At 39.0% G+C, this 25,569-nt stretch overlaps 3 protein-coding genes across 4 annotated transcripts; 2 read left to right on the top strand and 1 right to left on the bottom strand.

Moving 5' to 3' along the window:
* Positions 1–52: 52 nt before the first annotated feature.
* Positions 53–8,474, top strand: tinf2 (TERF1 (TRF1)-interacting nuclear factor 2). Of its 2 annotated transcripts, XM_079636639.1 has the most exons (14): positions 235–349; positions 758–960; positions 1,199–1,297; positions 1,442–1,537; positions 1,824–1,934; positions 2,510–2,630; positions 2,751–3,570; positions 3,676–3,731; positions 3,818–3,900; positions 5,887–6,007; positions 6,139–6,958; positions 7,064–7,119; positions 7,206–7,288; positions 8,074–8,474. In XM_079636639.1, the coding sequence occupies exons 1-14, from the start codon at positions 340–342 to the stop codon at positions 8,182–8,184; spliced, it is 2,790 nt and encodes a 929-aa protein (XP_079492765.1). In that variant the 5' UTR covers positions 235–339; the 3' UTR covers positions 8,185–8,474. The 2 variants fall into 2 exon arrangements, with proteins under 2 accessions (XP_079492766.1, XP_079492765.1); XM_079636640.1 differs by lacking the exons at positions 5,887–6,007; positions 6,139–6,958; positions 7,064–7,119; positions 7,206–7,288; positions 8,074–8,474 and adding an exon at positions 4,686–5,655 and having other exon boundaries at positions 53–244; positions 318–349.
* A 267-nt stretch (positions 8,475–8,741) lies between these two features.
* On the bottom strand, positions 8,742–12,337 carry dhrs4 (dehydrogenase/reductase (SDR family) member 4). The gene is made up of 9 exons (XM_079636917.1): positions 12,159–12,337; positions 11,633–11,758; positions 11,236–11,413; positions 10,592–10,693; positions 10,372–10,442; positions 10,230–10,281; positions 9,943–10,077; positions 9,763–9,818; positions 8,742–8,998 (listed from the first exon to the last, which is right to left on the bottom strand). The coding sequence occupies exons 2-9, from the start codon at positions 11,752–11,754 to the stop codon at positions 8,884–8,886; spliced, it is 831 nt and encodes a 276-aa protein (XP_079493043.1). The 5' UTR covers positions 11,755–11,758; positions 12,159–12,337; the 3' UTR covers positions 8,742–8,883.
* Positions 12,338–14,313: 1,976 nt separating this feature from the next.
* Positions 14,314–25,449, top strand: efs (embryonal Fyn-associated substrate). The gene is made up of 8 exons (XM_079636627.1): positions 14,314–14,486; positions 15,321–15,588; positions 16,890–18,308; positions 18,414–18,536; positions 20,427–21,350; positions 21,713–21,787; positions 22,542–22,793; positions 23,056–25,449. Exons 2-8 carry the CDS (start codon positions 15,577–15,579, stop codon positions 23,236–23,238), a joined length of 2,988 nt encoding a protein of 995 aa, XP_079492753.1. The 5' UTR covers positions 14,314–14,486; positions 15,321–15,576; the 3' UTR covers positions 23,239–25,449.
* Positions 25,450–25,569: the final 120 nt, after the last annotated feature.

Raw genomic sequence — 25,569 nt, 5'->3', positions numbered from 1 at the left:
GACTACTTTGTTTTTTGGTTTAACAGCTCTCTTCTTGGCGTACTTCACACCGGAAATTGTATTTCGTCATTTTGGCGCGTGAAGTGGATTCTTGCTGCGACCACCGACCAGCATTATTTCCATATGAATCATGTATTGTCTGTAAATATAGATCTTACGACAAAAAAAAGCCTTACCGTTATTACACAGTTTTGTCCAATTGTCCTTTACTCTCTGAATGTTGTAGACGACTGTTTATGCTAACGTATATAAAGGATTTTTCTTTTTTTAGAAATCAAATTAGCGATTTGCAAAACATCCGAGTTGATTGTTTTCAGGACGGAAAGGACAACGAAAACGATGGATGAAGGTGGGTCAGCATTGTACCTCGTAATAATCTACTAATAAAAGAAGAGTAATCGGATTTTATGTTTAATTTTCGTGCATTTGCTGTCATTAGATGCAAGATATTTCATATTCACATTTAGTTACAGCTAATGTGTCAAAATGTGTAGATGAGCATGTCTTGGCTGTAATTTACCATAATCATAAAATGTCTGTATTGGTAGTTGACATTTTAAGCATTGACATGCTGAATTATTTTTTAAAAAAAATCTTATTTTAATGTCATTTTAGCTCATATCTATCTATCTATCTATCTATATAATAGGCTATATACACATTATATAGACAGGTGTGAATTGAACACACACACACACATAACTTCATGGTAATGAAGGTTTGCTGGTTATAATTGTTTCAGGTCTTTTTTCAACAGATACACCTCTACCCCTGTCAGCTCTGCAGCTTTTAGCTCCACCACTGCGGCTAATGTCCGCAGCCATGTGGAAGGTGATGCTGAAGAGGGATGTAGTGTATTATGGTAAACTGGAGGAGATTGTAACATCACTCTGTGAGACTGTACCTGGGTTGCTCCATTACAGACATCGGGCCAGGCTGACAATGGGTTTGCGGGCACTGGTAAGATTACTAAAAAGTACTGTCAAGTAAACCAACTGCTGATCCTGTTTTATATAATTTAATCTTTTATGTAATTCTCACTCATGTACATGCATTGTACATTGTCTATTACACAGTTTAAGCTAAGTGTGGTTCAGTGAAGTAGCTTTTGGTCCTATATTTAAAGCTTGTTTTCCAAAACATTTTAGTTTGCAAACAATAAGGACATTTCTTTGATTCTTACCTTGGTAATCTGCAGATGATCTTAGAGGAGCTTCGTCAATCGGACCCTCCTGATGCTCAGCATGTTCTCGAGGAGCTGTGCAAGCTGGAAGCTTCCTCCATTCCCAAAGGAAGGGTGAGTTTGGCCCAGACATTGATGCTGTCTTTTTCCTTGCTTGTTTGTCTTGTTTTTCTAGTTTTACTCTGTCTCATCTAGCTTCTTTAGAAGTTTAAATGATTGTTCTTGCATGTTGTTTCACGATGGTTTTTTTATTCTCAGAGGAAGGATCAAAAGGTGGAGGAAGCTAAGGACAACTTCAAAACCCTGGTGCACTCTCTCATAAAGAACGCAGCAGCCAGAAAACAATTCTTCAAGGTAAAGCAAAAAAAAAAAAAGCTCCACAAATCCTCACTCACATCTCCCACCGGATATATTTTGATGAGGGTGCTTTAAAGTACCCCAATTATGCTATTTTAGGGGGCACTTTAAAACTTTATTTTATTTCTATTCGCATCCTAAATATCTTCTATTTTGTTTTGTTGATGACAGAAGGTAGTTTTAAATAATCCATCAATGTTTTTAAACTGTTGTAAATGCCTGAACATCTTGAGTTAATGCTACCTCTGATTTATGCACGCTGACATTTTGTCCTTGACTACAGGAGGAATTCCATCTTCACTATGGAGGAAACTATGAAGCCAGTCTAGAGAAGCTAATGTGGGAGTTTATAACACGAGTGGACAAGCTATTACCTGTTCCAGATCTTGCTCAGGTATAATTCACCATATAGTTCAGGACAATAACCTTATTTTTCATTTTTCGAAAATCAGTGTGTAAGAGTGTTCATGGTTTGTTACTGTATTTTAAACTACCCTGTTTAACTAAACCGTTCGTGCTAACATCATGGCATATAATAAAGAAAAAAATCTTCTCTCGATTTTGCTTGAAAATTGTGCATTTAATGTTTTTTCAGAGAGCAATTGTAAAATTGTCTAAAATATTTGGAAAGGAGGAAATACTTTCTTGCACTACCTATAGAGGTTATCACAAATGTTATATGTGAGGTTTTTTGTTGTTAAATTTTGTAATGCTTCATGTATTACTTGATGTTTAATAAAAAAAAGATATTCAACTGTGAGTTGTAAGTATGGTCCTTTACACTGTATTTGCTTATTATAATTTCCAAAGTAAAGAAGTTGCTGATTTGAAGTATTTAAGTTCACTCTTGCTGACTAGGTCCCTTAAGCTTGGTCAAACTTGAGCTGACTGCAAGTGCTGATGTGCCATTTGGGTCATGGCCAGTATTTTGTTTCTGCTCACTGATCTGTATTGCGCTGTCTGTTTCAGACTGTCTCGTGGCTCAGTGGCGCCCCTGCTGTTCTGGAGGAGTGTGCGCGCTCTGCCTCGCAGCCCCAGCTCCTCAGGACTCTGCTGCAGCATGAAAGATGCCTCGGACACCTCGGCTCAAGTATGTCTGGCAGCTGAAATGATCAAGTAATTCAATTGCAACAAGATGAAATATACATGTGCTCTGTCTACTTTTTTTGCCTCCCAATATCTTTATTGTAATTTATTTTCTTTGTTTCAGCATGTCTTCTGTCATCCACTGGTGACTTGATCCTGACTTCTCTTTCACTCCCTCTTTCGGGTAGAGTGCTACAGACTGTTCAATCCGAATCCACTCCCACATCCAACAGAGTCTCAAATCTGGCCCCGTCAACACCCAGGGCCACTCGTAGAACAGCAAATGGAGCCCAGTTACAGGTCACACCTGTGATTGGGTCCATTTCCAATGACGATCTCCCAAAAAACAATGAGAAAGAAGCGTCCAGTTTAGGACAAGAAGTCGAATCAACTTCAGAGATACCCAGAAATACCAGGAGCAAACTAAGATCATGTTCTAAAAAACAGACTTTGGAAAAGGATCCTGAAGAGGACTGTTTCGTCGGGAATATGTTGGTCACAGTGATCAGTCAGTCATCTGGCAGTGAAGTAGAAGAAGAGGAGGAGGGCAGCAAAGAAGATATGGAGGGGAGTGAGGGGAGTAATGTGAGTGCAAACAGACCCGAAGAGACTGAAGTCAAGAACGGAAATGAAGAAAGAGTTGATGTTACCAGGAAATATTCCGCTAATAAAAACTCAGAGGCCATCGAGTCACAGGAAGAAGCACTCCGCATTTCCTGCGTGACGCATCAACTAAGAGTTGTCCTTCCCAGATTAGACATAAGCAATGCCAATCTTCCTGTCCGCATGAATCATCCGTCTGATGAGCAGGGAATTAAAAGGACTCCAAGCCAGGTTACTTTAAAAGACAGAGGGGGAAGCAGTGTCTCTGAGCAGCGGAAAAGGAAATTTATTGATTTGAGTTCAACGCCTGAAAAACACCTGACTTTATCAGTCAAAAAGTTGTACGAATTTATTTCTTTAATATTACGATTTAATTATTTATTGTAGTTAACTATTTATGTTGTCTAATTCATTCTTGTCTAAATTACTTGTTGTTGTTTTTTAAGAACTTCTGCATACTCTCCATGTGTTCCACTTGTGCGTCTTCCAATCGGTATTCCGGGTGACTACAAATTTGATTAATGTCATGCGTTTCATGTAGGTTTTTGTATGCCAGAGGTCTAACTTTTGTTTTTTCGTCTGTTGTAGAAACACCATCTCCCTCAGTGAAGTCATCAGATGACATCATAGATGATTCTGATGATGACACAACAGGCAATGTGAAGAAAAAGGTTTGTAACTCCACCTATGTGACTCAAACCACCAATTACTTTTTATGTTATGTCGAAACTGTGAGTAGAGTGAAGGTTCAGTCATTTAATTCAATGTCCAGAGCTTCTCAAGAGAGTTGTACAGTACTTTTGGTTCCTGTGGCCGTGTACACACGGCAGTATTTATTCGTGTTCTGTACACAAAAGAGTTTGGTCATCACAATTAAATTCATGTAGAGTTGTTCAAGACCAAACTGAGCAAGTAGTTAATGCTGTGACTTTGCTCTCTTTTGGACACTGAAAGAGAGTCTGCAATGTGTGTCTCAAAAAATCACAGAGAAGGAAGTATGTGTCTCTCTTAAATCTGTCTCTACTCATTAGTTGCTCCCACCAGGCCTGGGATACAATACTGAGAGATGTTTCTAAGTTGCAACTTTGTGTGCATACAACACATGACAATGGTTTTTGAACAATTGCCAGACAATATTATGTTTTCAGTTACTAATATAACATCGGGAACTATGGCAAGTTCACAGACGCCACAAAATGATGTTTAAGTGGTTCTCATCCTCAAAACTTTGCAGTGTGTATGTGGCCCTATATAGTGTTAAAAATAAAGTTGGTTCCGTCTGAATGTCTGCAAAATTCCTGAACAATATGTAAATTATCTTCAACCAAAAAGGCCTTTTAAGAAGACTTGTTTCCAAAAGTTTTGGGTCTAGGGCTAGGTGTAATTTGTGTCTGAACTGTGGTTGTTTCAATCTGATTTATGTTTTTTTGTGACTTCACGCCTTTTTTCCTGTTAGGTATTCAATCAGCAGTATTTCAAAACAAAGAATGGTACATATGTGCCCACTCTCCGTGAATTCTGGAATCCTGTGTTTTGTCCCCCATTGTCTCCTGGAAGCAGACATTGATGCAGTTGCATGGGGACATCGTTCTTGCTTGAAGACTTGCTTTAAAGATGCTGCCGTTTTTGTTGTTCCAGATCATACAAATCTTATATTTCATCAAGTGACAGAAGGTCCTTACTGTGTTGTATGTTTTTAACCAAGGAAGCATACCTGCTTTTTTTTTTAAGGAAGTGTGCACATTTATAATTATAATTATTTTATTTTTAATGTATGTATCTGTTGGTATCATGTAGGATGATGTTATGTAATGAAATGTATTAAAATAAAGAATTTTGTTAAGTACTAGATCTGTTTTGTACTCTTTGAAGGAAATTGATCATTCTAAACAGGGTGCTCAATGTCATAGAAAACTTGGAAATATCAGAAAAAATCAGAAATTAGTTCTGTCTATGCCAAGCAAAAAAAAAATTATTAGGCTAATCTTTAGTGTATTTTTTTTTCTTTAAAAACAACAACAACAAAAAAAGTAATACCAGTGTTTCACAATAACTGGAAAAGTCATGCAAATTTTGCTCAGGTATAATTCACCATATAGTTCAGGACAATAACCTTTTTTTTTTCATTTTTCGAAAATCAGTGTGTAAGAGTGTTCATTGTTTGTTACTGTATTTTAAGCTACCCTGTTTAACTAAACCGTTCGTGCTAACATTATGGCATATAATAAAGAAAAAAATCTCTCGATTTTGCTTAAAAATTGTGCATTTAATGTTGTTTCAGAGAGGAATTGTAAAATTGTCTAAAATATTTGTAAAGGAGGAAATACTTTCTTGCACTACCTATAGAGGTTATCTCAAATGTTATATGTGAGTGTTTTTTTTTTTTTTGTTAAATTTTGTAATACTTCATGTATTAGTTGATGTTTAATAAAAAAAAAAAGATATTCACCTGTGAGTTGTAAGTATGGTCCCTTACACTGTATTTGCTTATAATTTCCAAAGTAAAGAAGTTGCTGATTTGAAGTATTCAAGTTCACTCTTGCTGACTAGGTCCCTTAAGCTTGGTCAAACGCTGACTGCAAGTGCTGATGTGCCATTTGGGTCATGGCCAGTATTTTGTTTCTGCTCACTGATCTGTATTGCGCTGTCTGTTTCAGACTGTCTCGTGGCTCAGTGGCGCCCCTGCTGTCCTGGAGGAGTGTGCGCGCTCTGCCTCGCAGCCCCAGCTCCTCAGGACTCTGCTGCAGCATGAAAGATGCCTCGGACACCTCGGCTCAAGTATGTCTGGCAGCTGAAATGATCAAGTAATTCAATTGCATATCAAGAAGTACAAGATGAAATATACATGTGCTCCGTCTACTTTTTTTGCCTCCCAATATCTTTATTGTAATTTATTTTCTTTGTTTCAGCATGTCTTCTGTCATCCACTGGTGACTTGATCCTGACTTCTCTTTCACTCCCTCTTTCGGGTAGAGTGCTACAGACTGTTCAATCCGAATCCACTCCCACATCCAACAGAGTCTCAAATCTGGCCCCGTCAACACCCAGGGCCACTCGTAGAACAGCAAATGGAGCCCAGTTACAGGTCACACCTGTGATTGGGTCCATTTCCAATGACGATCTCCCAAAAAACAATGAGAAAGAAGCGTCCAGTTTTGGACAAGAAGTCGAATCAACTTCAGAGATACCCAGAAATACCAGGAGCAAACTAAGATCATGTTCTAAAAAACAGACTTTGGAAAAGGATCCTGAAGAGGACTGTTTCGTCGGGAATATGTTGGTCACAGTGATCAGTCAGTCATCTGGCAGTGAAGTAGAAGAAGAGGAGGAGGGCAGCAAAGAAGATATGGAGGGGAGTGAGGGGAGTAATGTGAGTGCAAACAGACCCGAAGAGACTGAAGTCAAGAACGGAAATGAAGAAAGAGTTGATGTTACCAGGAAATATTCCGCTAATAAAAACTCAGAGGCCATCGAGTCACAGGAAGAAGCACTCCGCATTTCCTGCGTGACGCGTCAACTAAGAGTTGTCCTTCCCAGATTAGACATAAGCAATGCCAATCTTCCTGTCCGCATGAATCATCCGTCTGATGAGCAGGGAATTAAAAGGACTCCAAGCCAGGTTACTTTAAAAGACAGAGGGGGAAGCAGTGTCTCTGAGCAGCGGAAAAGGAAATTTATTGATTTGAGTTCAACGCCTGAAAAACACCTGACTTTACCAGTCAAAAAGTTGTACGAATTTATTTCTTTAATATTACGATTTAATTATTTATTGTAGTTAACTATTTATGTTGTCTAATTCATTCTTGTCTAAATTGCTTGTTGTTGTTTTTTAAGAACTTCTGCATACTCTCCATGTGTTCCACTTGTGCGTCTTCCAATCGGTATTCGGGGTGACTACAAATTTGATTAATGTCATGCGTTTCATGTAGGTTTTTGTATGCCAGAGGTCTAACTTTTGTTTTTTCGTCTGTTGTAGGAACACCATCTCCCTCAGTGAAGTCATCAGATGACATCATAGATGATTCTGATGATGACACAACAGGCAATGTGAAGAAAAAGGTTTGTAACTCCACCTATGTGACTCAAACCACCAATTACTTTTTATGTTATGTCGAAACTGTGAGTAGAGTGAAGGTTCAGTCATTTAATTCAATGTCCAGAGCTTCTCAAGAGAGTTGTACAGTACTTTTGGTTCCTGTGGCCGTGTACACACGGCAGTATTTATTTGTGTTCTGTACACAAAAGAGTTTGGTTATCACAATTAAATTCATGTAGAGTTGTTCAAGACCAAACTGAGCAAGTAGTTAATGCTGTGACTTTGCTCTCTTTTGGACTCTGAAAGAGAGTCTGCAATGTGTGTCTCAAAAAATCACAGAGAAGGAAGTATGTGTCTCTCTTAAATCTGTCTCTACTCCTTAGTTGCTCCCACCAGGCCTGGGATACAATACTGAGAGATGTTTCTAAGTTGCAACTTTATGTGCATACAACACATGACAATGGTTTTTGAACAATTGCCAGACAATATTATGTTTTCAGTTACTAATATAACATCGGGAACTATGGCAAGTTCACAGACGCCACAAAATGATGTTTAAGTGGTTCTCATCCTCAAAACTTTGCAGTGTGTATGTGGCCCTATATAGTGTTAAAAATAAAGTTGGTTCCGTCTGAATGTCTGCAAAATTCCTGAACAATATGTAAATTATCTTCAACCAAAAAGGCCTTTTAAGAAGACTTGTTTCCAAAAGTTTTGGGTCTAGGGCTAGGTGTAATTTGTGTCTGAACTGTGGTTGTTTCAATCTGATTTATGTTTTTTTGTGACTTCACGCCTTTTTTCCTGTTAGGTATTCAATCAGCAGTATTTCAAAACAAAGAATGGTACATATGTGCCCACTCTCCGTGAATTCTGGAATCCTGTGTTTTGTCCCCCATTGTCTCCTGGAAGCAGACATTGATGCAGTTGCATGGGGACATCATTCTTGCTTAAAGACTTGCTTTAAAGATGCTGCCGTTTTTGTTGTTCCAGATCATACAAATCTTATATTTCATCAAGTGACAGAAGGTCCTTACTGTGTTGTATGTTTGTAACCAAGGAAGCATACCTGCTTTTTTTTTGTGTGTGCACAAGTGTGCACATTTATAATTATAATCTTATTTTATTTTGAATGTATGTATCTGTTGATATCATGTAGGATGATGTTATGTAATGAAATATATTCAAATAAAGAATTTCGTTTAGTACTAGATCTGTTTTATACTCTTTGAAGGAAATTGATCATTCTAAACAGGGTGCTCACTGTCATAGAAAACTTGGAAATATCAGAAAAATTCAGAAATTAGTTCTGTCTATGCCAAGCAAAAAAAAAATATTATTAGGCTACTCTTTAGTATATATTTTTTTTTTTATCTTAAAAAAATAATAAAAAATAATACCAGTGATTCCCAATGACTGGAAAAGTCATGCAAATTCACTGGTAAGAATCCCAAGTAATACAAATAAATGCAAATAAAAAATGGCACAAATCATTTAATTAGTTTTTTAAATGTATAATGCATTTCTTCATAAACTGTTACAAGTGTATCACTGAATTAGAAGGTTTCCCTCCTATGTGCAAGTACATAATAACTGTTTGACTGCCTCTATGCCAGTCCTCTTACAGTCTGCAGTTCATGCCTCCGGTTACAGTGATGGTCTCTCCGGTGATGTATGAGGCTTCGTCTGAGCACAGGAACGCAATCACACCACCTATATCCTTTGGCTCCCCGATTCTAAGAGATCAAGGCATAACATACAAATCAGGTTACCAGACCATAAGCGACGTATAAATGAAGATGAAAAGGAAGCAATTTTTTGGACAACTGCTGCAAGTCTTACAGGTAATCATAGACTTTACCTATTAAAGAGACAAGAGTGGTGCAGAATTTTAAAGGTATAGTTCACCCAAAATGACGAGTAAGCGACGTACTGCTGATATTTACGCTACGCCATGATGACCCACTATGCAACTTTTGACGTCATAAGTTGCGCTTTAGGCGTAAGTAGACTGCGTTTAGCCGGAAGCTAGAATTTTACTTTGTAACGTGTTAAAAATGTTCTTACACGAACATATCGCTTCGCTTCAAAAGGCCTTTATTACCCCCCCCGGAGCCGTGTGGAGTTTGTTTACGATGGATAGATATACTTTTATGGACTTCAAAATAGACACGGCTAATCACTGCCATTATAAAGCTTGTACGAGCCAGACCATTTTTTTTATATAACTCCGATTGTATTCGTCAGAAAGAAGAATGTCATATACACCTAGAATGACTTGCGGGAAAGTATTTCATGGGCTAATTTAAATATGTAATATTTTTGTTACATATTTCTGGTGTCACCATTCAGTTAATTCCCCTACCCAGGCGGTAATGTAAATTTTAAACATTGAAGTCCAAGTAAACGTTTCCTGTGACCCTTAGGCATGATTATTCAAGCTCCACCTCCACTGTTAGGTTTAAAACAATTGAATTGCCTTGACAGCAAATGTACGGACCTTTTTATGCTCGTCTGTTTCAAGAACTCTTCCAGCACACCCTCATTTTCCCACAGCTACAGAAGAACAGAAGCAAAGGGTTATACAGCTGAACGTTGTAAAGACTATAACTGAAAAGATGAGTCTCCCAGAAGCTCTGAAAGTGAAAGCAATTAAAAAAGAAGTGTAGGAAATACTTACAGCAGCGCTGAAACGTGTCTTGATGACACCAGGGGCGACACAGTTGACCCGGATGTTACTCTGGGCGAGATCAGGAGCAAGCGCTCGGGTTAAACCAAGCAGGGCGGTCTTACTCACACTATAGGGGCCCAGACCCTAAGAGTTGAAGAATGACATAAAGGGGAACTCTCAACTAGTGCGAAACAAGTAACAGATGATAAAAGTCAACAAACAGCAGTGTTATTATCAGTGAATTGACATGGCTGTTGCCCGATTAAACTTTACATTAAACTTATAGGTCTTCATACTTGCATTGGCTGGTATCCTGCGACTGAAGACACAATGACAACTGATCCACCTCTGAAAATTAAAGCATATTCACAGACATAGTTTATTTTATAATACTTCTGTTTCTTCCTCTTTCCCCCTTTTTTTTTACTTGTCTCTCACCCTCTTTTCTCCATGTGAGGCACGACTTGTTTTACGAGAAGGAAAGAAGCCTTCACATTCACTCCAAGTATCTGCAGACATAAAGCAAATGTCAATAAAATGTCAGTAAAATTATTTAGATATTAATACATTATTTATTATATTAATAAAATATGTACCCTACTACGGACACTACTATTTGTGCTAAATTTCTTTTATTAAGGTTTAATAACTGTCATACTTTGTCCCAGACTTCTTCGGTGGATTCTAATATGTTCCCAAAAAATGGGTTCACTGCTGCATTAGACACCAGTATGTCCACACCGCCACACTGCTCGATTGTCTGCAATAAACAAAGTAAACAGCAACATTTAAAGTCCCCATGAAGCTGAAGTTGCGATAGTCTTTTCTTCTCTATTGTGACATATGCAAGTAAAACTGCTTCTCGAACAAGAAACAAATTGTAGGGTGGGACTTGATTTTGTACATTGGGAATTGATTGGATTGTTGATAATTGTGGTTTGTTACTGCAGTGATGTCATGTGAGTGACAGGTTGTCCCGCCCTCACGCCAGTAAACGCATCATCAGAGAAGAGATGTCGCTGCAAGAGGGTGGGGCAGTTACTTTGATTATAGATTACGAGGGCACATAAATTAAGGAAAAATAATAATGATGTGCATTGTGCTTGGATAAATAATTTATTATTAATGCAATATTCCTTTTTTTTTTTTAAGTACATTTTGATGTCATGGTGACTTTAAAACATTTGTTGCAAAAGTGTTTTCTACATTAGCAAATCTCCACAAACTTTTTGGGAGGTTTACACCTTTCAGCACATAATTCCCTAAATATATTTAAAAAAAAACAAAAAAAAAACTCCTCACCATGTTAATGAGCTTCTCTCTATCTTCTGCCTTCCCCACATTGCATGTGGTACCTGTTACTTGTATATTTTTGCTGCGCAGGAGTAAAACCGCCTTGTCAACGTTGGTTTGACGTCGACTGCTCACAACCACATGCGCTCCCCTCTGACCCAAGGCCTCTGCGGCTGCGAGCCCAATCCTGAGAAGAACGGTCAGTGCAAGTGTCTGTCAGTATGTTATGTGTAAGTATTGAGAATACATTTTTACATTATTTATATTAATACGTTTTACTAGCAGTTGTAGCAGTTACTACCAGAGGGACCTTCCTTTTCTTTCTTTTTTTGCTGTGAAAGCTCTTTTATTTTAAGGGTCTGAAACAAATGAACAGTGTGCTAAGATTGGGAATCAAGCATCATACCCATCTGTGGATGCAGTTACTATAGCAACTTTTCCTGACAAATTTGGTGATATGTGATGGGACAGCATTCTTCTGCCAGCAACAGAATTTGACCAAAGGCACCTGGTTACAGCCTTCAACATTGCCCTGAGACACAGACAGACAGACAGACAGACAGACAGACAGACAGACAGACAGACAGACAGACAGAAAGAAAGAGAGTCTGCATAATAATTGATAATTATTACTTACAGGCTACAGCTCAAAGTAGGACAGTGGGCTAAAGGTCACGTAGTAGGGTAGAAGTCAGGGGTATACAAAATAGTTTTCCTTTAACATTAATAAAAGGATTACACTCCTTGCCAAGATTGTGAGGTGTGTTTCTGTGACTTATTACAGAAACCAGCAAGTTATCCTGTTTCAAGTTAACGTTAAGTTAACCGCGTGGTGTGGGCGAATCAAAGGAAATTATTTTAAACCTATAGAACTTGATAAATTGAGATTAATAAAAGTATAGGCTAGCTGTATAACCAGAAATAAGCTTTACCTGCGCGCCGAGAAGGTCTGTTTTTTTGTTGGCACTTTTGCAAGAGTGATAATGGTCTACGCCTCCGTCCTACGTCATTGCCGTAGAAATTATTAACTAGTAGATTGCGTGTTTGTGTCGACAAAGGGCGGTAATAAACAGTGCTAGCTTGGAGATTAGGTTGTTATATGATTTCTGCAACTTTTTACAGCGCTGGTCAGGACGGACCAATCACAGATCATTGTGATTACTGTAGCCTATATTCTTCTTATATGTAATTTGAAAGATTGATTGGCCAGATTTCATTCGTTTGCCAGCTATTAGAAGTTGTAATCAGCGGAATTAATGGCTGTACATTTTTGTGCAAATGTAACAGAAAAAAATATAGACTTTTAAATGCGGGCGATATAAAAAAAACTGTGCAGTATGGGGCCGATTAGAGGAAAACATTTTCTGAGCCCCCAAGCGCCCTCTGGCGGAAGATACGTTAGTCTCAAGGAATATTGGCCTAATAAGTAGGCCTAATGGCTGTGAGCTTGCGGATATACAGTAAAATAGTCCATTGCATTATTCAAAGTTATGATTATCCATTCTCTTATGCATAATAGGCTATTCTTACAGATTGTATTTGACTGCCCTGACACTGTTGGATGAGAACTGAACTGCATGATGACGTCACTGTTTTATAGATGAAATTAACTAATTTAATAATTGATAATCGCTACAATGAAACTGAATCAACAGTGAACTGACTTCAGCTGAACAATGACACTATCTTCCTTTAGAGCTGCTGTATACAGCCGAAATGAACTGTTTTCCTATAGTATCACTGAAAAGCTTTTTCTCTAAAAATCTGTAATGTAAGCGCTTTATAAATAAAGGTGACTTAATATATGAGTAAAACATTTTAGTTCAATTCAAGTAAACTTAAAACAAATCTCTGGCTAAATTTAAATGGTAGATTGCATAATATTTATAAAATCTGAGCTTTTCGAAATTGTGTGCCATGGTTTTGCACTTGCACCTGTCCCTTTATCACTGCAGGGACTCTTCTTCTTGGTGCTGCTTTAGTAAAAATATAAGTGTTGGGTAAGAGTTTTTCTTAGTTGCAGCTTGTGAGGGCAACACACATTTAAACATCACTATCAAATAGGCCTTGCAGTTACCCTTGCAGTTATACCTAACCTTGCAGTTACCCTTTCCTTTTGTTAACAAAGCTTTGTGTTTGTTCAGCATGTAGTTCCTGTTCTTAATTCCTGTTAGTTTTCAGTTTAAAGCATGATTATGGGGATACCGTGGTGGATACCATGGGATTAGCCTATACGAAATACCATGTGGAACTGCTCAGTTATTATTCAGTCAAGATAATACCACAACGCTCTTGTAATATAGGCTATATATATATATATTCACTTTTATGGATATTTTTCTATAAAAATAAAAAATAAAGTACATAAGCATTAATCTCCCATGGCCTTTTTCCTTCTTCTTAATGTCTTTGAACAGTCGCCCAGCCTATTGTTGAATCACAGCATGTATGCTGATGCCCAGCCACTAAGGTAAACTCAAATACATAAAACTGTTACTAAAAAAATAGTGCCATCAGTGGCTTATCTTTTTCATGGCTAGTAGGCCTACACATTAATATGAATTTTATCATGTGCTTCCTTTACTATTTTTATTTTATGTAAAGGTAATGGAATACCATGCAGCTTATGCAGAGCACTTTTTTTGACAGAAGCCTCCTGAGGAATTTATAAGAGGAAATTCCTAAGATGTCTAGTTAGAAAGATATTTATACTTGTTTAATATGAATATGGTCATTAGCTTACATTAGAGGCGCAGCTGCAACCTTCAGAAGCAACATTTTAAAATGTCCATAAGTGGACAAAAATAACAAGGCCATAGATAGATAGATAGATAGATAGATAGATAGATAGATAGATAGATAGATAGATAGATAGATAGATAGATAGATAGATAGATAGATAGATAGATAGATAGATAGATAGATAGATAGATAGATAGATAGATAGATAGATAGATAGATAGATAGATAGATAGATAGATAGATAGATAGATAGATAGGCTAGTCTTCCACTAGAGGGCGTGACGCACTGTAGCACTCGCGCGCTGTCGGACACAATGAGGGGGGAGCGACCATATGCGCTCAACTGTAATTCAAAACCAAGAAGGCCAGGGTAGGGCGAAGCCTGGCGGAGCGAGACGTGTATGTATCCCTAAAGAAAGAAACGAAAAACAACAGCCGTGCATTGTAGTCTTTTGAGAAGATATGATTTGACTCTATTGCGAGTGTATTTCCAAATGCTATTTCCAGACATGTGAACGGTAAGACGAGCATTGCTTATTTAGTTAACATTTACACTGGCTAAAACGCCGCTTGTTTGAGTCTTTGTGACTAAAATAAATGCATCCTGTTATTTGAAAGAACGTTATTCATATGTCTAATGCCTTTGGCACTGGTTTATGCGGGGAATGGTAGCTTTTCCTTGTTTTCTTTCTTTTATTTCTCCGTTCTTTTAGACCTCTGTTTGTCTCATTGGGGTTCTACTGCATAAAAGAAACCTTGAGATGTCTTGGATGGAAAACGAAACGTGGCTTAGTTCTGTGATTTTTTTTTTTTTTTTGCTTTCTGATGCAGCATAGTACATTTTAAAAGACTTGAAATTGGAAAGCAGGATTATAATTCGTCTTTTTTTATTTGGTAAAAACAATAGGCCAGTGTCCTTGCCTTTAGGCTGTTGTGCCACATCTGCTGAAGTGATTTTATTAATTAATTTCATTCCTTTAAATTGAGAATTAGAATAAACATATAGTATATGTAAAACTTTAATGAACAAATAGAGAACAATGTCTCATCCTATATTAATCCATAATTACTCATTTATGATGTCATATAACTCCTTAATCATCCATCTAATTAGGATGGGCATATTTAAATACCAAATTGCAGCTGTACTTAAAAATGTTAACAGCCAAATTCCCATGAAACAAGATCTTTTTTCTGTCTGAACTCCTCTAGTGGAGCCCCATGACTGGTCTGACTAGTTTAACCGTTCCAGCTGACTGTTTCTCAAGGGTTCAACAAAGTAAATTCTGTATTACTGACACACTACTATCTTATTATGATTTAACAATGAAATGTTTGTCTTGATCCTCCAGGTTCATATGTGCAGCAACTGTCAGATGTGATGAAAGTCACAGACTGCAAGGGACAACGATCATGGTTTTGAGAAATTGATCTTTCTGGAAATAAAGGCCATCGTATTTACCACCACCGCACAGCTCAGGTTAATGGAAAACCAGATCTGCAAAACATGCAGATGAGTCACACAGTTTACATGTAAATGGGATACATCTTCAGTGGAGAGCCCATGTGGAATTAACATCCAAAAACTGTGGAGAACCAGCTTCAATCATGTCCCTTTCGGTAAGTGTGTAAGTTGCCACTGTAAAAGTCTTTGCTGTCCCATCTGTAATATTCATATCCATGGCTAGTATGGAGGAGGGGGAACTGGAGCTCAGCTTGCCTCAGAGCACCACATCCCCTGGGGGGAATGAGAGAATGAAAGGGAAATTTAGAGGTATAGACTGGGGTGACAAAAGGACCTAAAACAGGGGGACAGATGTTGAACCCCTCCCCCAAGAGTCTTCCTCATTATCATCAACTCAGCGCCTCTTTCCCTTAATCACTAATTCTCTCTCTCCCATAATCACAGACCTCTGCCCTTACTTATGCATTCTCTCTATCAATATTGATTTGCCCATGAAGGCAGTAGCGTTGTGTTCTGAATACAAAAGACCTTAAGGCCAACCCATTACATTCATAACGTCACTCGAACTGTACAGCTTATATGTGCTGCCCTTCAGATGCTTTTAAAGGAGCAGTTCTTCTGTAGGTTTTATGTATGCCAAGAATTTAGGTCAGCAATTTCATTTCTATGTACTACTTAGTCTAAGCTATATTTGTGTAATAGCGTTTTTTTATGTTTGAGTCAACTGTGAGACTCATTTGTTGCCGTGATGATGTGCTAGTTCTGTTCAAGTACCGGTAAATGGGAAAACAAATTGATTTATGCCCACTGGACTCCTGCTACACAGGTTGATGAACCTGGTGGACGTGGCCAGGTTAGATCCTCTATGTTGTATCCTTTTCTTTTTTTTACTTCCCTTACTAACACAATGGGGCTCACATGCTACAGAAGTAGAGTCAGCTGAAGGCTAAAATAAATTAATTTTAACTGAGTACATTGAATTTAAACAACAATTGTATTACATTGTTGCTAGCAGTCTAGTGAAATCTAGCACTACTGCACTATTGCTGTCATTCCCCGTTCCCATCAGAGGACCATGTTAATGCTTTTTTTTTCTCTGTCTCTCTCTTCTTTTTTTAAGCAGAATTTAATTATGTTTTTTGCTGCTTTTGTTGCATTTGCATTTAAGCCTTTTAAGCCAGACTCTTTTATTCAAAGCAACTTATAACAGAGCATAAGCAGTATTTGTCACAGAGCCAAAAATATTCATACAATGTTATGGGTACAATGTCAGGTTTATTAGAAAGCTAGACTAGGAAACAAGCCAGTGCTGCAGAGGTGATTTATGTCTTATGTTTTATTTAAAGCCTTTGGATCCTTATATTATCCTCCTATATCCTTATATTATCCTCCTATATATTATCCTCCTATATCAATATCCTCCTAATATTGTCTTGTTTTTTTTATTGTCTTGTAGACGGTGCTCGCGAAGGCTCTTTTTGACAATGCCGCTGAAAGTCCTGAGGAGTTGGCATTCCGCAAAGGTGATATCTTGATGGTTCTGGACCAGGAGCAGGATGGCGGACCAGGGTGGTGGCTTTGCTCTTTACATGGCCGCCAAGGCATTGCCCCTGCCAACCGATTACGCCTTCTCCAAACTGCTCCTACTCCCGCTTTGAGTGCAGGTACAGATCACAGACGGGCTCCTAGTGTGGACTCTGTCCATCTATCGTCAAGCCAGCAATGCAGGGTAAATGGATTGAGCGCTGAAGATTCAGATGGGGTGTATCTCTCACCACCCAGCTTAGCTGAAGGAGTGTACCAGAGCCCTGGGGCTGCTCCGTCTCCAATCAGGTCTGGAGAGTTACGTCACTCTGATGCAGGAAGACCACGATCGCATTCTAGTTCTGGAACCAGGCCTCGTCCGGACTGGGCGGATGTGGGTGTGGCGGGACGACCCCGCTCGCCCTCACTTAGAGGACGGGGTGGTGAGTCAGGGACCCTCTACCAGACACCCACCTCGCCTGCACCAATGGCTGCACAACATAAATCACAAGGTGCACTGGCATCAGACTCAGTGTACCTGACTCCAAGTGCTGTTCCCAGGTCTGCAGCAGAAACAGCAGGGGAGGCAAGATATTTAAGTCCACGAGATGCAGGGGCTGGGCATTCTGATGGATGCTACTTGGTGCCTAGACCAGCTGTCACTGTGTTGACCAATGAGAATTTATATCAGACTCCTACAAGTGGTACCCCAGTGGCAGGACAGTGCGTACCGGGAATGACTTCAAGACTTGCGGATGGGATTGCACCCAAAAACAGCTCGACTTCTTCCATTAGTCCTTCTCAGAGTAAGACTGGCCAGGATGCCCCAGGAATGTACCAAACCCCAACCCCACCTGGGGGAGCCATATCAAGGACCCCTCAATCTGAGCGCAAACACCCTGCTGGAACTGTAGGAGTGTCTGGTGCCTCAACACCAGGCCAAAATCATAAGCAAACACCTCCTTCTGCACGAGGATCCCAGAAGGGTACTACTTCAACTCCTCCTGCTGGTCGAGGAAAACTGGCCCAGGGTGTCCTCAGAGATTCCCCTCTACTCGCCAGGATGGGAAAGTCCGGAGTGCCAGGGTCCCCAAACCTTGGCCGAAAACCCCCTCCGCCAGCTCCTCCTGTTAGAAGTGTAACCAGGAAGGATTCACCACAGTCTAACTCAATTCCACCCACTAAACCTGTTCTTCAGGCACACCCTGCACCCCCACTGACAAACATGTTGGAGGCAGACAGACATGGAACTAAAAAGGGACACACACAAGCAGAAGAGATGAAGAAGAACAGTGAAATGGTGACCAAGAGGGAGAGTGCAAGTTCTCAGGATGAGAAACTCAGTGAGGAGGTGAGATAAATGAGAACTTGTTTGGAAGTAGGAAAGCAATTGTAGTTCGGCAGAAATGGTAGAGATCGCCAATGAGATTTTGAATGCTAATCCTTGTTTCTTCAGGTATATGATACACCACCCACTAATAGGTGGCAACATCAAGTTTCTGCTATGTCTTCTGAGGAGGAGGATGGGATCTATAACACACCCCGTGCTCTACCCCTACACACTGACCAGGCCTCTGAGGTAAGAAATCAAACACAAAAGGAAATACTAGGGAGTTGATTCTGCTTTCGTCCATACAGTGAAAATGAATGTGGGCCGAGTTCCAAAAAGAGTCAAGAAGCACCATAAAAGTAATCCATACCATGTCTTATGAAGCCACATGATAGATTTGTGTGAGAAACAGACTGGAACTTCTTTAAATTGTATTTATTTCTATGATGGCAAAGCTTAATTTTCATTAGCCATTACTCCAGTCTTCAGTGTCACATAATCCTTCAGAAATCATTCTAATATGTTGATTTGCTGCTCAATAAGCCTTTCTTATCATCATCACAGTTGAAATTGGTTGTGCTCCTTAATCATTTTGAAGAATCATTCATACATTTTTGTTCAGAATTATTTGATGAATAGAAGGTTCAAAAGAACAGCATTTATTTGAAATAGAAATGTTCTGGTATGAAATAGTAACATTATGAATGTATTTAATGTCATTTTCAATCAATTGAATTTAATCGCAGAATTATATATTTTTTTTTTATCTTGCTGACCTAAACATTTTGAACGGTATTGTACATTAATGTAAATGAGACTTGAGCTTCAGTGCAGGGGACTATTTTCATTGTAAGGGTGAGTAAATGATGACTATCTATTATTTGCTGAAAATCAATCTACTTTTAAATATAAGAGGTTTTGCACATCTCTATATTTATGCTGCACATTGCACTTCTTGCACTTTAGTCTATTTGTGGCCTCTGTCTGTATGATAAATTGTTGTGAGCTTTGTAGCATATATTTTGATGTGTGCGGATCTTTGTTTTTTTTTTCATTACATTTACACATAATCTCTCCTCTTGCTGTTTTTCCCTCACTCTTTTTCTTCCTCTCTGTTTCTCATTTCTCTCACTCCTCTCCTATTTCTTTGTTTTTAAACCACACCTTTATTTCCGCTATGAGCTAATCCAATCTAATACTTTTTGTCTTGTTCACACAAGTCACAGCTGCCTGTTGGCCTGGGCTGATCAGCCAGGCCCATGTGGCTCTCTTCAGCCCTCCACCCACAATCTTTCTATCCTCTATCCATTTTTCATATTAATCCCTACTGAATGCTCAGCGGTGGATTTTTGTGCTTTACACAGATAATCAACTGTAAATAAATGTAGCAACCATATAATTATGTCTTTTGTTATTGGATTTTTGTTCTTAATCCATAGATATTGTTGTTAGTCAGTGTCAAAGTGGAACCTGTCACATGGCAAATTAGTTTTACAGAGGCTCTAGTTACATATTGATAGCGGCGACACACAAGAGACACTCCAAGGTCATTAAACTGTGCACAGTTAGATAACATAAAGGCTGGAATACACTACACAAATTTTGCCCAGTTTTTTTGAGCTGATTGCAGTCTGGAGGAGTCGACATTAGCTGCTGAAACTCAGTGCCAGTCTACAGATTATGGGCAGCCAGTTGATAGATTTCACAGAAAATCGCGTAGTGTATGAAGGGCACATATACTGTGATTTAATTCGATCCAGTTGGAGGATACCAGACATGTTTGATATTTTAAGCTGGTTTTGAAACTTGGAATGACTTGGCAGTCTGTTAGTGTGTGATCCTCCTCAGTAGTTTAGTGTATGATGCCCAGCTATTCTCTGAAATCATTTACAAAGTCTGCAAGTGTATGATGCCTAGTGTTTTAAAATCTGTTAAAAAAATCTGTATAGTGTATTCCAGCCTTAAGTTGATCAGTAGCCAAGACTTTGTGTTCCCACTTAACAGTTAAAGAAACAGCATGATTACTGCATTAAGACACAATTTGCACAATTGCATTTATGATCACTATAGTGCGTAAGTGAATGGAGTTTGAGATCCAAAATCGGTTGTAACTATGTTGCCGTCTCTCAATTCTTTCAGATTTATGATGTTCCCACTCTGGCCCTGAATTCCTCTTCTGACCATCAGCAGCAAACCTACAATATTCTGGGATCAGCTGCTGTGGCTGGAGATGCAGAGGATGAGGATGTGTACAGTGTTCCCAGTCTTCCTGGTTTACCCATGGAGGCGAGCGAGGGATTAACTGTAGAAACCACTGGAAATGGACGTAGCTATTCGATTTCCAGTCCAAGAAAGCAAGACTTAACCTCTGAGGATGTGTCAGAACCTGACGGAGGCATCTACGACATGCCTGCCCTCACTCTGGAAATCCCAACACGGCGCTTGTCTGTATCAAGCACCGGCTCCGGGGACATCCAGTGGAAGGCGTCTCTCTCTGCTCTCGTTCAATCCGCTCTGACCTCCACCTCTCTCACCACCACCCCCTCCCGAGACCTCGCCACGGCATTGGCTGAGATCCTTTCCGTCTGGAAGGCTGGCCATGTTGGTGATGTTCCTCCAGTTCTCCAGCAGCTTTGGTCCCGTCTCTCTGACCTGCTTCCTGCCCTCTCTGTGTGCGGTACGGCCCCTCCAGCTGATGGTCTGCTCACGATGGTCCGCTGCGCTCTTGAAGACTCCGCTTCCCTTTTACAGAGTCAAGCGCGACCTCGTCTACCTTCTCAGGAGTCTCTGTCCCGGAGACCTCTACCTGCTTTGCCGGTGGCGGAGGTCAAACCGATCTCAGGGGACATGGGGTCACGGAAGGGCAGCTGGATCCAGGAACGACCACTGCCGCCTCCGCCACCCACAGCTTTCCCATTGCCCTCAGCACCAGTTTCTTTAGCCCCTACTGTGGGAAGGATGGAGGATGAGGAACAAGGGAATGAGTATGCAGGAATCGGTCTAACTCCTACCCCACTGCCTTCATGTCCTGTAGGTGATAGTGTGGGATACGTCAAATTGCAGGTTAGACACATGTTTTATAGAGAAATTGTAGAGTACGTATGTATATAATGCTGGAAACAAATATCTAAACACTGATGTTATTGCTCCAAATTTTATTCATCAAGTAAGTATGAGCACAAGTGCACATCAGGCAGAGGGTTTCAAAATTTGCACTTGTCAAATACAATTTGGAACAATAACATCAGTTAACTTTTTCTGTCATTCTGTCATTTATCTTTCTGTCTTGTTCATTCAGTCAGATATTTACTTCTCTTTTCGCTCTGTTCATGGTTTGGTGCATGTAGTCGCCTTTGTTGAAACATTTCTGTGGTCTGCAGTTCTCTTTTTGCAGACATTTAAATTTTGTTGTTGTTCTGAATTAGGGGAAGCCAGAGCCTCCACCAGACATCCATACAGAGCACAGTTCTTCACAGCTTATCACCACAACTGATAATAAAGTAAGTCTTTGATTTTCTGTTATGTCCCCAAAACACACACACACTAAGGGTCAGTCATACAGAAGGTGTTTTTGCATTCTGGCTATTATTTGTCAGTGGATTATACGTTTCGGAGTGACATCTTTGTCTGTTGCAATGCATTTAGCTGGGTTTTTTTTTGTATCTTTCACCATGAGGATTGCATTTTATACACTCAAAGAGTCACTGTAGAGAAATTGCGACACTAATAATACTTAAAATGATACCTAAAAACAGAATATGAGTTTAAACTACAAATAACAGCCCACTCACACACTGAAATGAATCATCATAACAATTTTGGGAGGAAAATATTTGCATGTTGAATGCCAAAGACACAAAACATGGTCACTGCCTACTGACGCCATTGCTGACTGATTTGGATTAAACTTCTGTCTCAATAGTTCCTCATAAATGCACTTTCATTCAAAAGTTTGTTGTCAGTAAGATATTAATTAGTTTTTTTTTAATTAATTTTATTCACCAAGGATGCATTCAATTAATCAAAAAGGACAGTATTGTTACAAAAAAAAAATACTCTGAATGATTTTCAACTAAGCCTAATGAAACTTTGTTGAGTCTAAGAGGACTGCTCTGAGATGAACATACTTGCAATTGTGCTGTAGGCCTCTAAATATGCATTTTTAGATATTTTATAGGGCGCTAGTATCAGTTCTATATCTTTATACAGTATATTGTGTATAAATGAATGATCTTATTCTCTATTTCTCTACAGTTGACTCCTTCACCCCAAGTCTCTCTGACTCTGGAAGATTCAGAGCTGCTCTCCTTCTATTCCTCCCAAAGTCTCTCTCATCTTTCTTGCCTGGCCGATGCCATCGACTCCCTGTTCACAAGTGTCCAAGAGAACCAACCACCCCGAGTCTTCGTTTCCAGGGGGAAAAGTCTCATCGTGACTGCACACAAACTTGTCTTTATTGGAGACACACTTGCACGGCTTCTCAGCTCGTCAGACCTCAGAGCAAAGGTTAGAACATGGATACTCTGGCTAGAAAAGTTATTAGAGGTCTTGTTCATATGTTATTGTACAAATTCTTAATTACATGCCGCGACAAGTCAAATTGTGAGTCATAGTTGATAACCCAAGGGCAATAGTCAACAAGAACAGTCCGTGAAGTGAACAAGCTGTTGGTAAACATGTTGACTGGTCAGTTTCCAGCAATGTGCTAATTATAAACAGGTGACATTATTTAAACACATTTACACACAATTGCTATTTGTCTCCTCAGGTCACCACCTCCAGTGGACGCCTCTGCCAAGCTCTAAAGGCCGTTGTCGTGGCAACCAAGGGTGCAGCCCAAAATTATCCTTCAGTCCTTGCTACGCAAGAAATGGTGGACAGAGTAGCTGCTCTATCCCAGCATGCAGCTGGGTTCTCTGGGCTTTTGCAGCGATTAGCCGAGATATCTTGATGTTATTTGTGCGGGGTTTAACTTTTATTATTTTTCACAGTGGAATGCCTTATTGTTTTTGTTATTTTTATATATATATATTTCACATTTGATTGCGTTTGAGGAGGTATCAAAAGCGTGTCACTGCTTGTATCGGTTCAACAGTGATAAATGGTGATCAGACAGTTTGTGAGTATGTGTTGGAGTGTATCTGCTTGCCTGTGTAGGTTTTTGACACTTTAGACTGGTGTTTCTTTTTTTTCTTTTTTTTTCTTTTTATGGTGCCAAGCACACTTAAAACGTTTTAATAACTTATTGATGGATGTTTTTGTTTGAAAGATGTTTGCAACCTCAGGCACATTTTAATAGCTTTATTTTGTCCCCTTAACCATATTGATATCAATGAGGTAAAAGTGATTCTCGCTATTTAAGGGTGCTCTTGTAAACTGGTTTAATTATTCAGTTTGTTTGTAAATGTGAAGTGGCCTTGGTGTTATAGAGATTGAAGTGACTAATTTGACAGCCCGGGAGGTTTCAGTTGTGCTGCAAATGTAACTAAAACAGATAAAGTTAAACTAGTTTCCGAAGTTGAACAAGAAGGAATGGTGGATTATTTAAACAGACATGAAGAACATCTTTTTGAGTGAGAGATTAAATGTTTATTTTTGGGAGAGATATTAGATAGTGTTTTCCCACAATGCTGATTCAGAGATAAACCTGTCTGTCAGGTCCACTCAACCTCTTTTTCACACTCTTTGTTTCCCTCACTGATTTTTTTCTTCCCGTAATTCTCACACTCCCACAGTCAGTTTAAGGGTGACGCAGTTTGAGCAACAGCTCTTGCACAACTAATATTATACAGGGTTTTTCTGTTTTTTAAACATGCTATGCAGCATTTCTGAGCAATATTATCTATTCGCTTCCAAAGTGGCAGTCGAAATGCTGGTGCTTACAATAATTCATATGTGAACAGGCTTCGCTCTAACGAGACTGAGCTTTGTGTATTTTACCCATTAGACATAAGACTGCTTACACAGGTTGAAACATGCACCTGTTTCCCTCCTGTCTTGAAAAATCAAGTCTGTGTCATAAATGTACACTCGTGTTTACAATACGCCCTCATAGTCCTCATAGACCTCAGAGTCCATTCCTCCATCTGTTAATTCCTCCATCTGCTCTCTCTCTCTCTGCTCCTTCCCCCATCTCTGTCTGTAAATGTCCATCATTTTATATTCAGGATTTACATGTTGGCCACCGGTATAATGCTATCAGTGTTATTCTTGCTGTTTGACTTTAGTGTAGGTTGACTGGTTTATTTGGCTCATTATTACTTTACAGTGATCAACATGGAATAAAACTTGCAATTTATTGAATCAGCCATAAAATGTCATAGTTTAAATCTCAAGTAGCCTTCTATATATTTCTGCCTTTGAAAAAGTGTCCTTTTTAGTTTTTACATATTTTGTCAGCCCTATCACAATAGATGGAGTGGACTTGGTGTTAAAAAGTGTTGAAAAGTCCAATTGAGTGGATTAAGTTTTGAGGCGGGTTTATATTGTTTACCCTGGTGTTGGTGTGTTAGTTGACTCAAAGTGCCATCTGGTGGGCTTTATCAGTATTACTATACAACCTACTTGGATAAATATAAAAAAAAAAGAAAAAAAGAACCTCACCTCAACAGGTACTTCAAAATATACTTTTAAACATTTTCTGGTAGATGGACAAACCTACAGATTTTCTTTCTTTTGAAGGAGCTCTTCTATCCTTCTGTGCAAAATATCTATGTATTATGTATATATAAACACTGCAATTATCCAGTAGTCCTCAACAAGCAAGCTTTCCTCTGAAAAGGCTCACATATCTTGTTTGTCTTAAGTTCTTAAATTAAGTGCTTATAGTAATGCTTAGATTTGATGCCCCTATATAATTATATTTATTTGGTTTTGTTAATCAAATGTCTGCATGGCTTTAAGTTGCTTATTAAAGAAATATATGCACATGTAACCAGGGATGTTTCACGCAACTTTGCATTAATAATTCAAAGTTTGCTTTAAGAATGTGATTTTTCTTTATTTGGTACCAGAATGTATTTTTGACATGCATATTTTGTGCTTCTTTACACTATGTTAATGTTTTGACATTATGACACGCTCCACAGGTACTTTGCATAGAGTCTTTGGTACTTGTCAAATGGTGAGATTCTTCAAAATACATTTTTGTTACTGAACACAACCAGTTGTGGTTATTTCAATTGTTTTGTCCTGTGTCATGGTTTGTTAATTTAAAATGTTTTATATGTTTCTCTGATACCCAGCCTGGTCAAGTGGTTTCCCAGCCTATGAGCCTAAAGCC

This window comes from Phoxinus phoxinus (genome assembly GCF_949152265.1).
Source record: "Phoxinus phoxinus genome assembly, chromosome: 2".
Classification (NCBI taxonomy): Eukaryota; Metazoa; Chordata; class Actinopteri; order Cypriniformes; family Leuciscidae; genus Phoxinus; species Phoxinus phoxinus.
The sequence above is the reverse complement of the archived record's forward strand: the minus strand, read 5'-3'. Positions and strand labels throughout refer to the sequence as shown.

Bases quoted from the DNA above. Each gene is read 5' to 3' on its own strand.
- dhrs4 (XM_079636917.1), bottom strand. From the start codon at position 11,754: ATGTTGAAGGCTGTAACCAGGTGCCTTTGGTCAAATTCTGTTGCTGGC. The intron at 11,414-11,632 runs GTATGATGCTTG...CGTTCTTCTCAG, and splicing joins GTAACTGCATCCACAGATGG to GATTGGGCTCGCAGCCGCAG. The intron at 10,694-11,235 runs GTGAGGAGTTTT...TGTTTATTGCAG, and splicing joins GAGAGAAGCTCATTAACATG to ACAATCGAGCAGTGTGGCGG.
- efs (XM_079636627.1), top strand. The intron at 18,537-20,426 runs GTAAGAAATCAA...CAATTCTTTCAG, and splicing joins ACACTGACCAGGCCTCTGAG to ATTTATGATGTTCCCACTCT. The intron at 21,351-21,712 runs GTTAGACACATG...GTTCTGAATTAG, and splicing joins TGGGATACGTCAAATTGCAG to GGGAAGCCAGAGCCTCCACC.
- tinf2 (XM_079636639.1), top strand. The intron at 961-1,198 runs GTAAGATTACTA...GGTAATCTGCAG, and splicing joins CAATGGGTTTGCGGGCACTG to ATGATCTTAGAGGAGCTTCG. The intron at 6,959-7,063 runs GTACGAATTTAT...TTGTTTTTTAAG, and splicing joins ACTTTACCAGTCAAAAAGTT to AACTTCTGCATACTCTCCAT.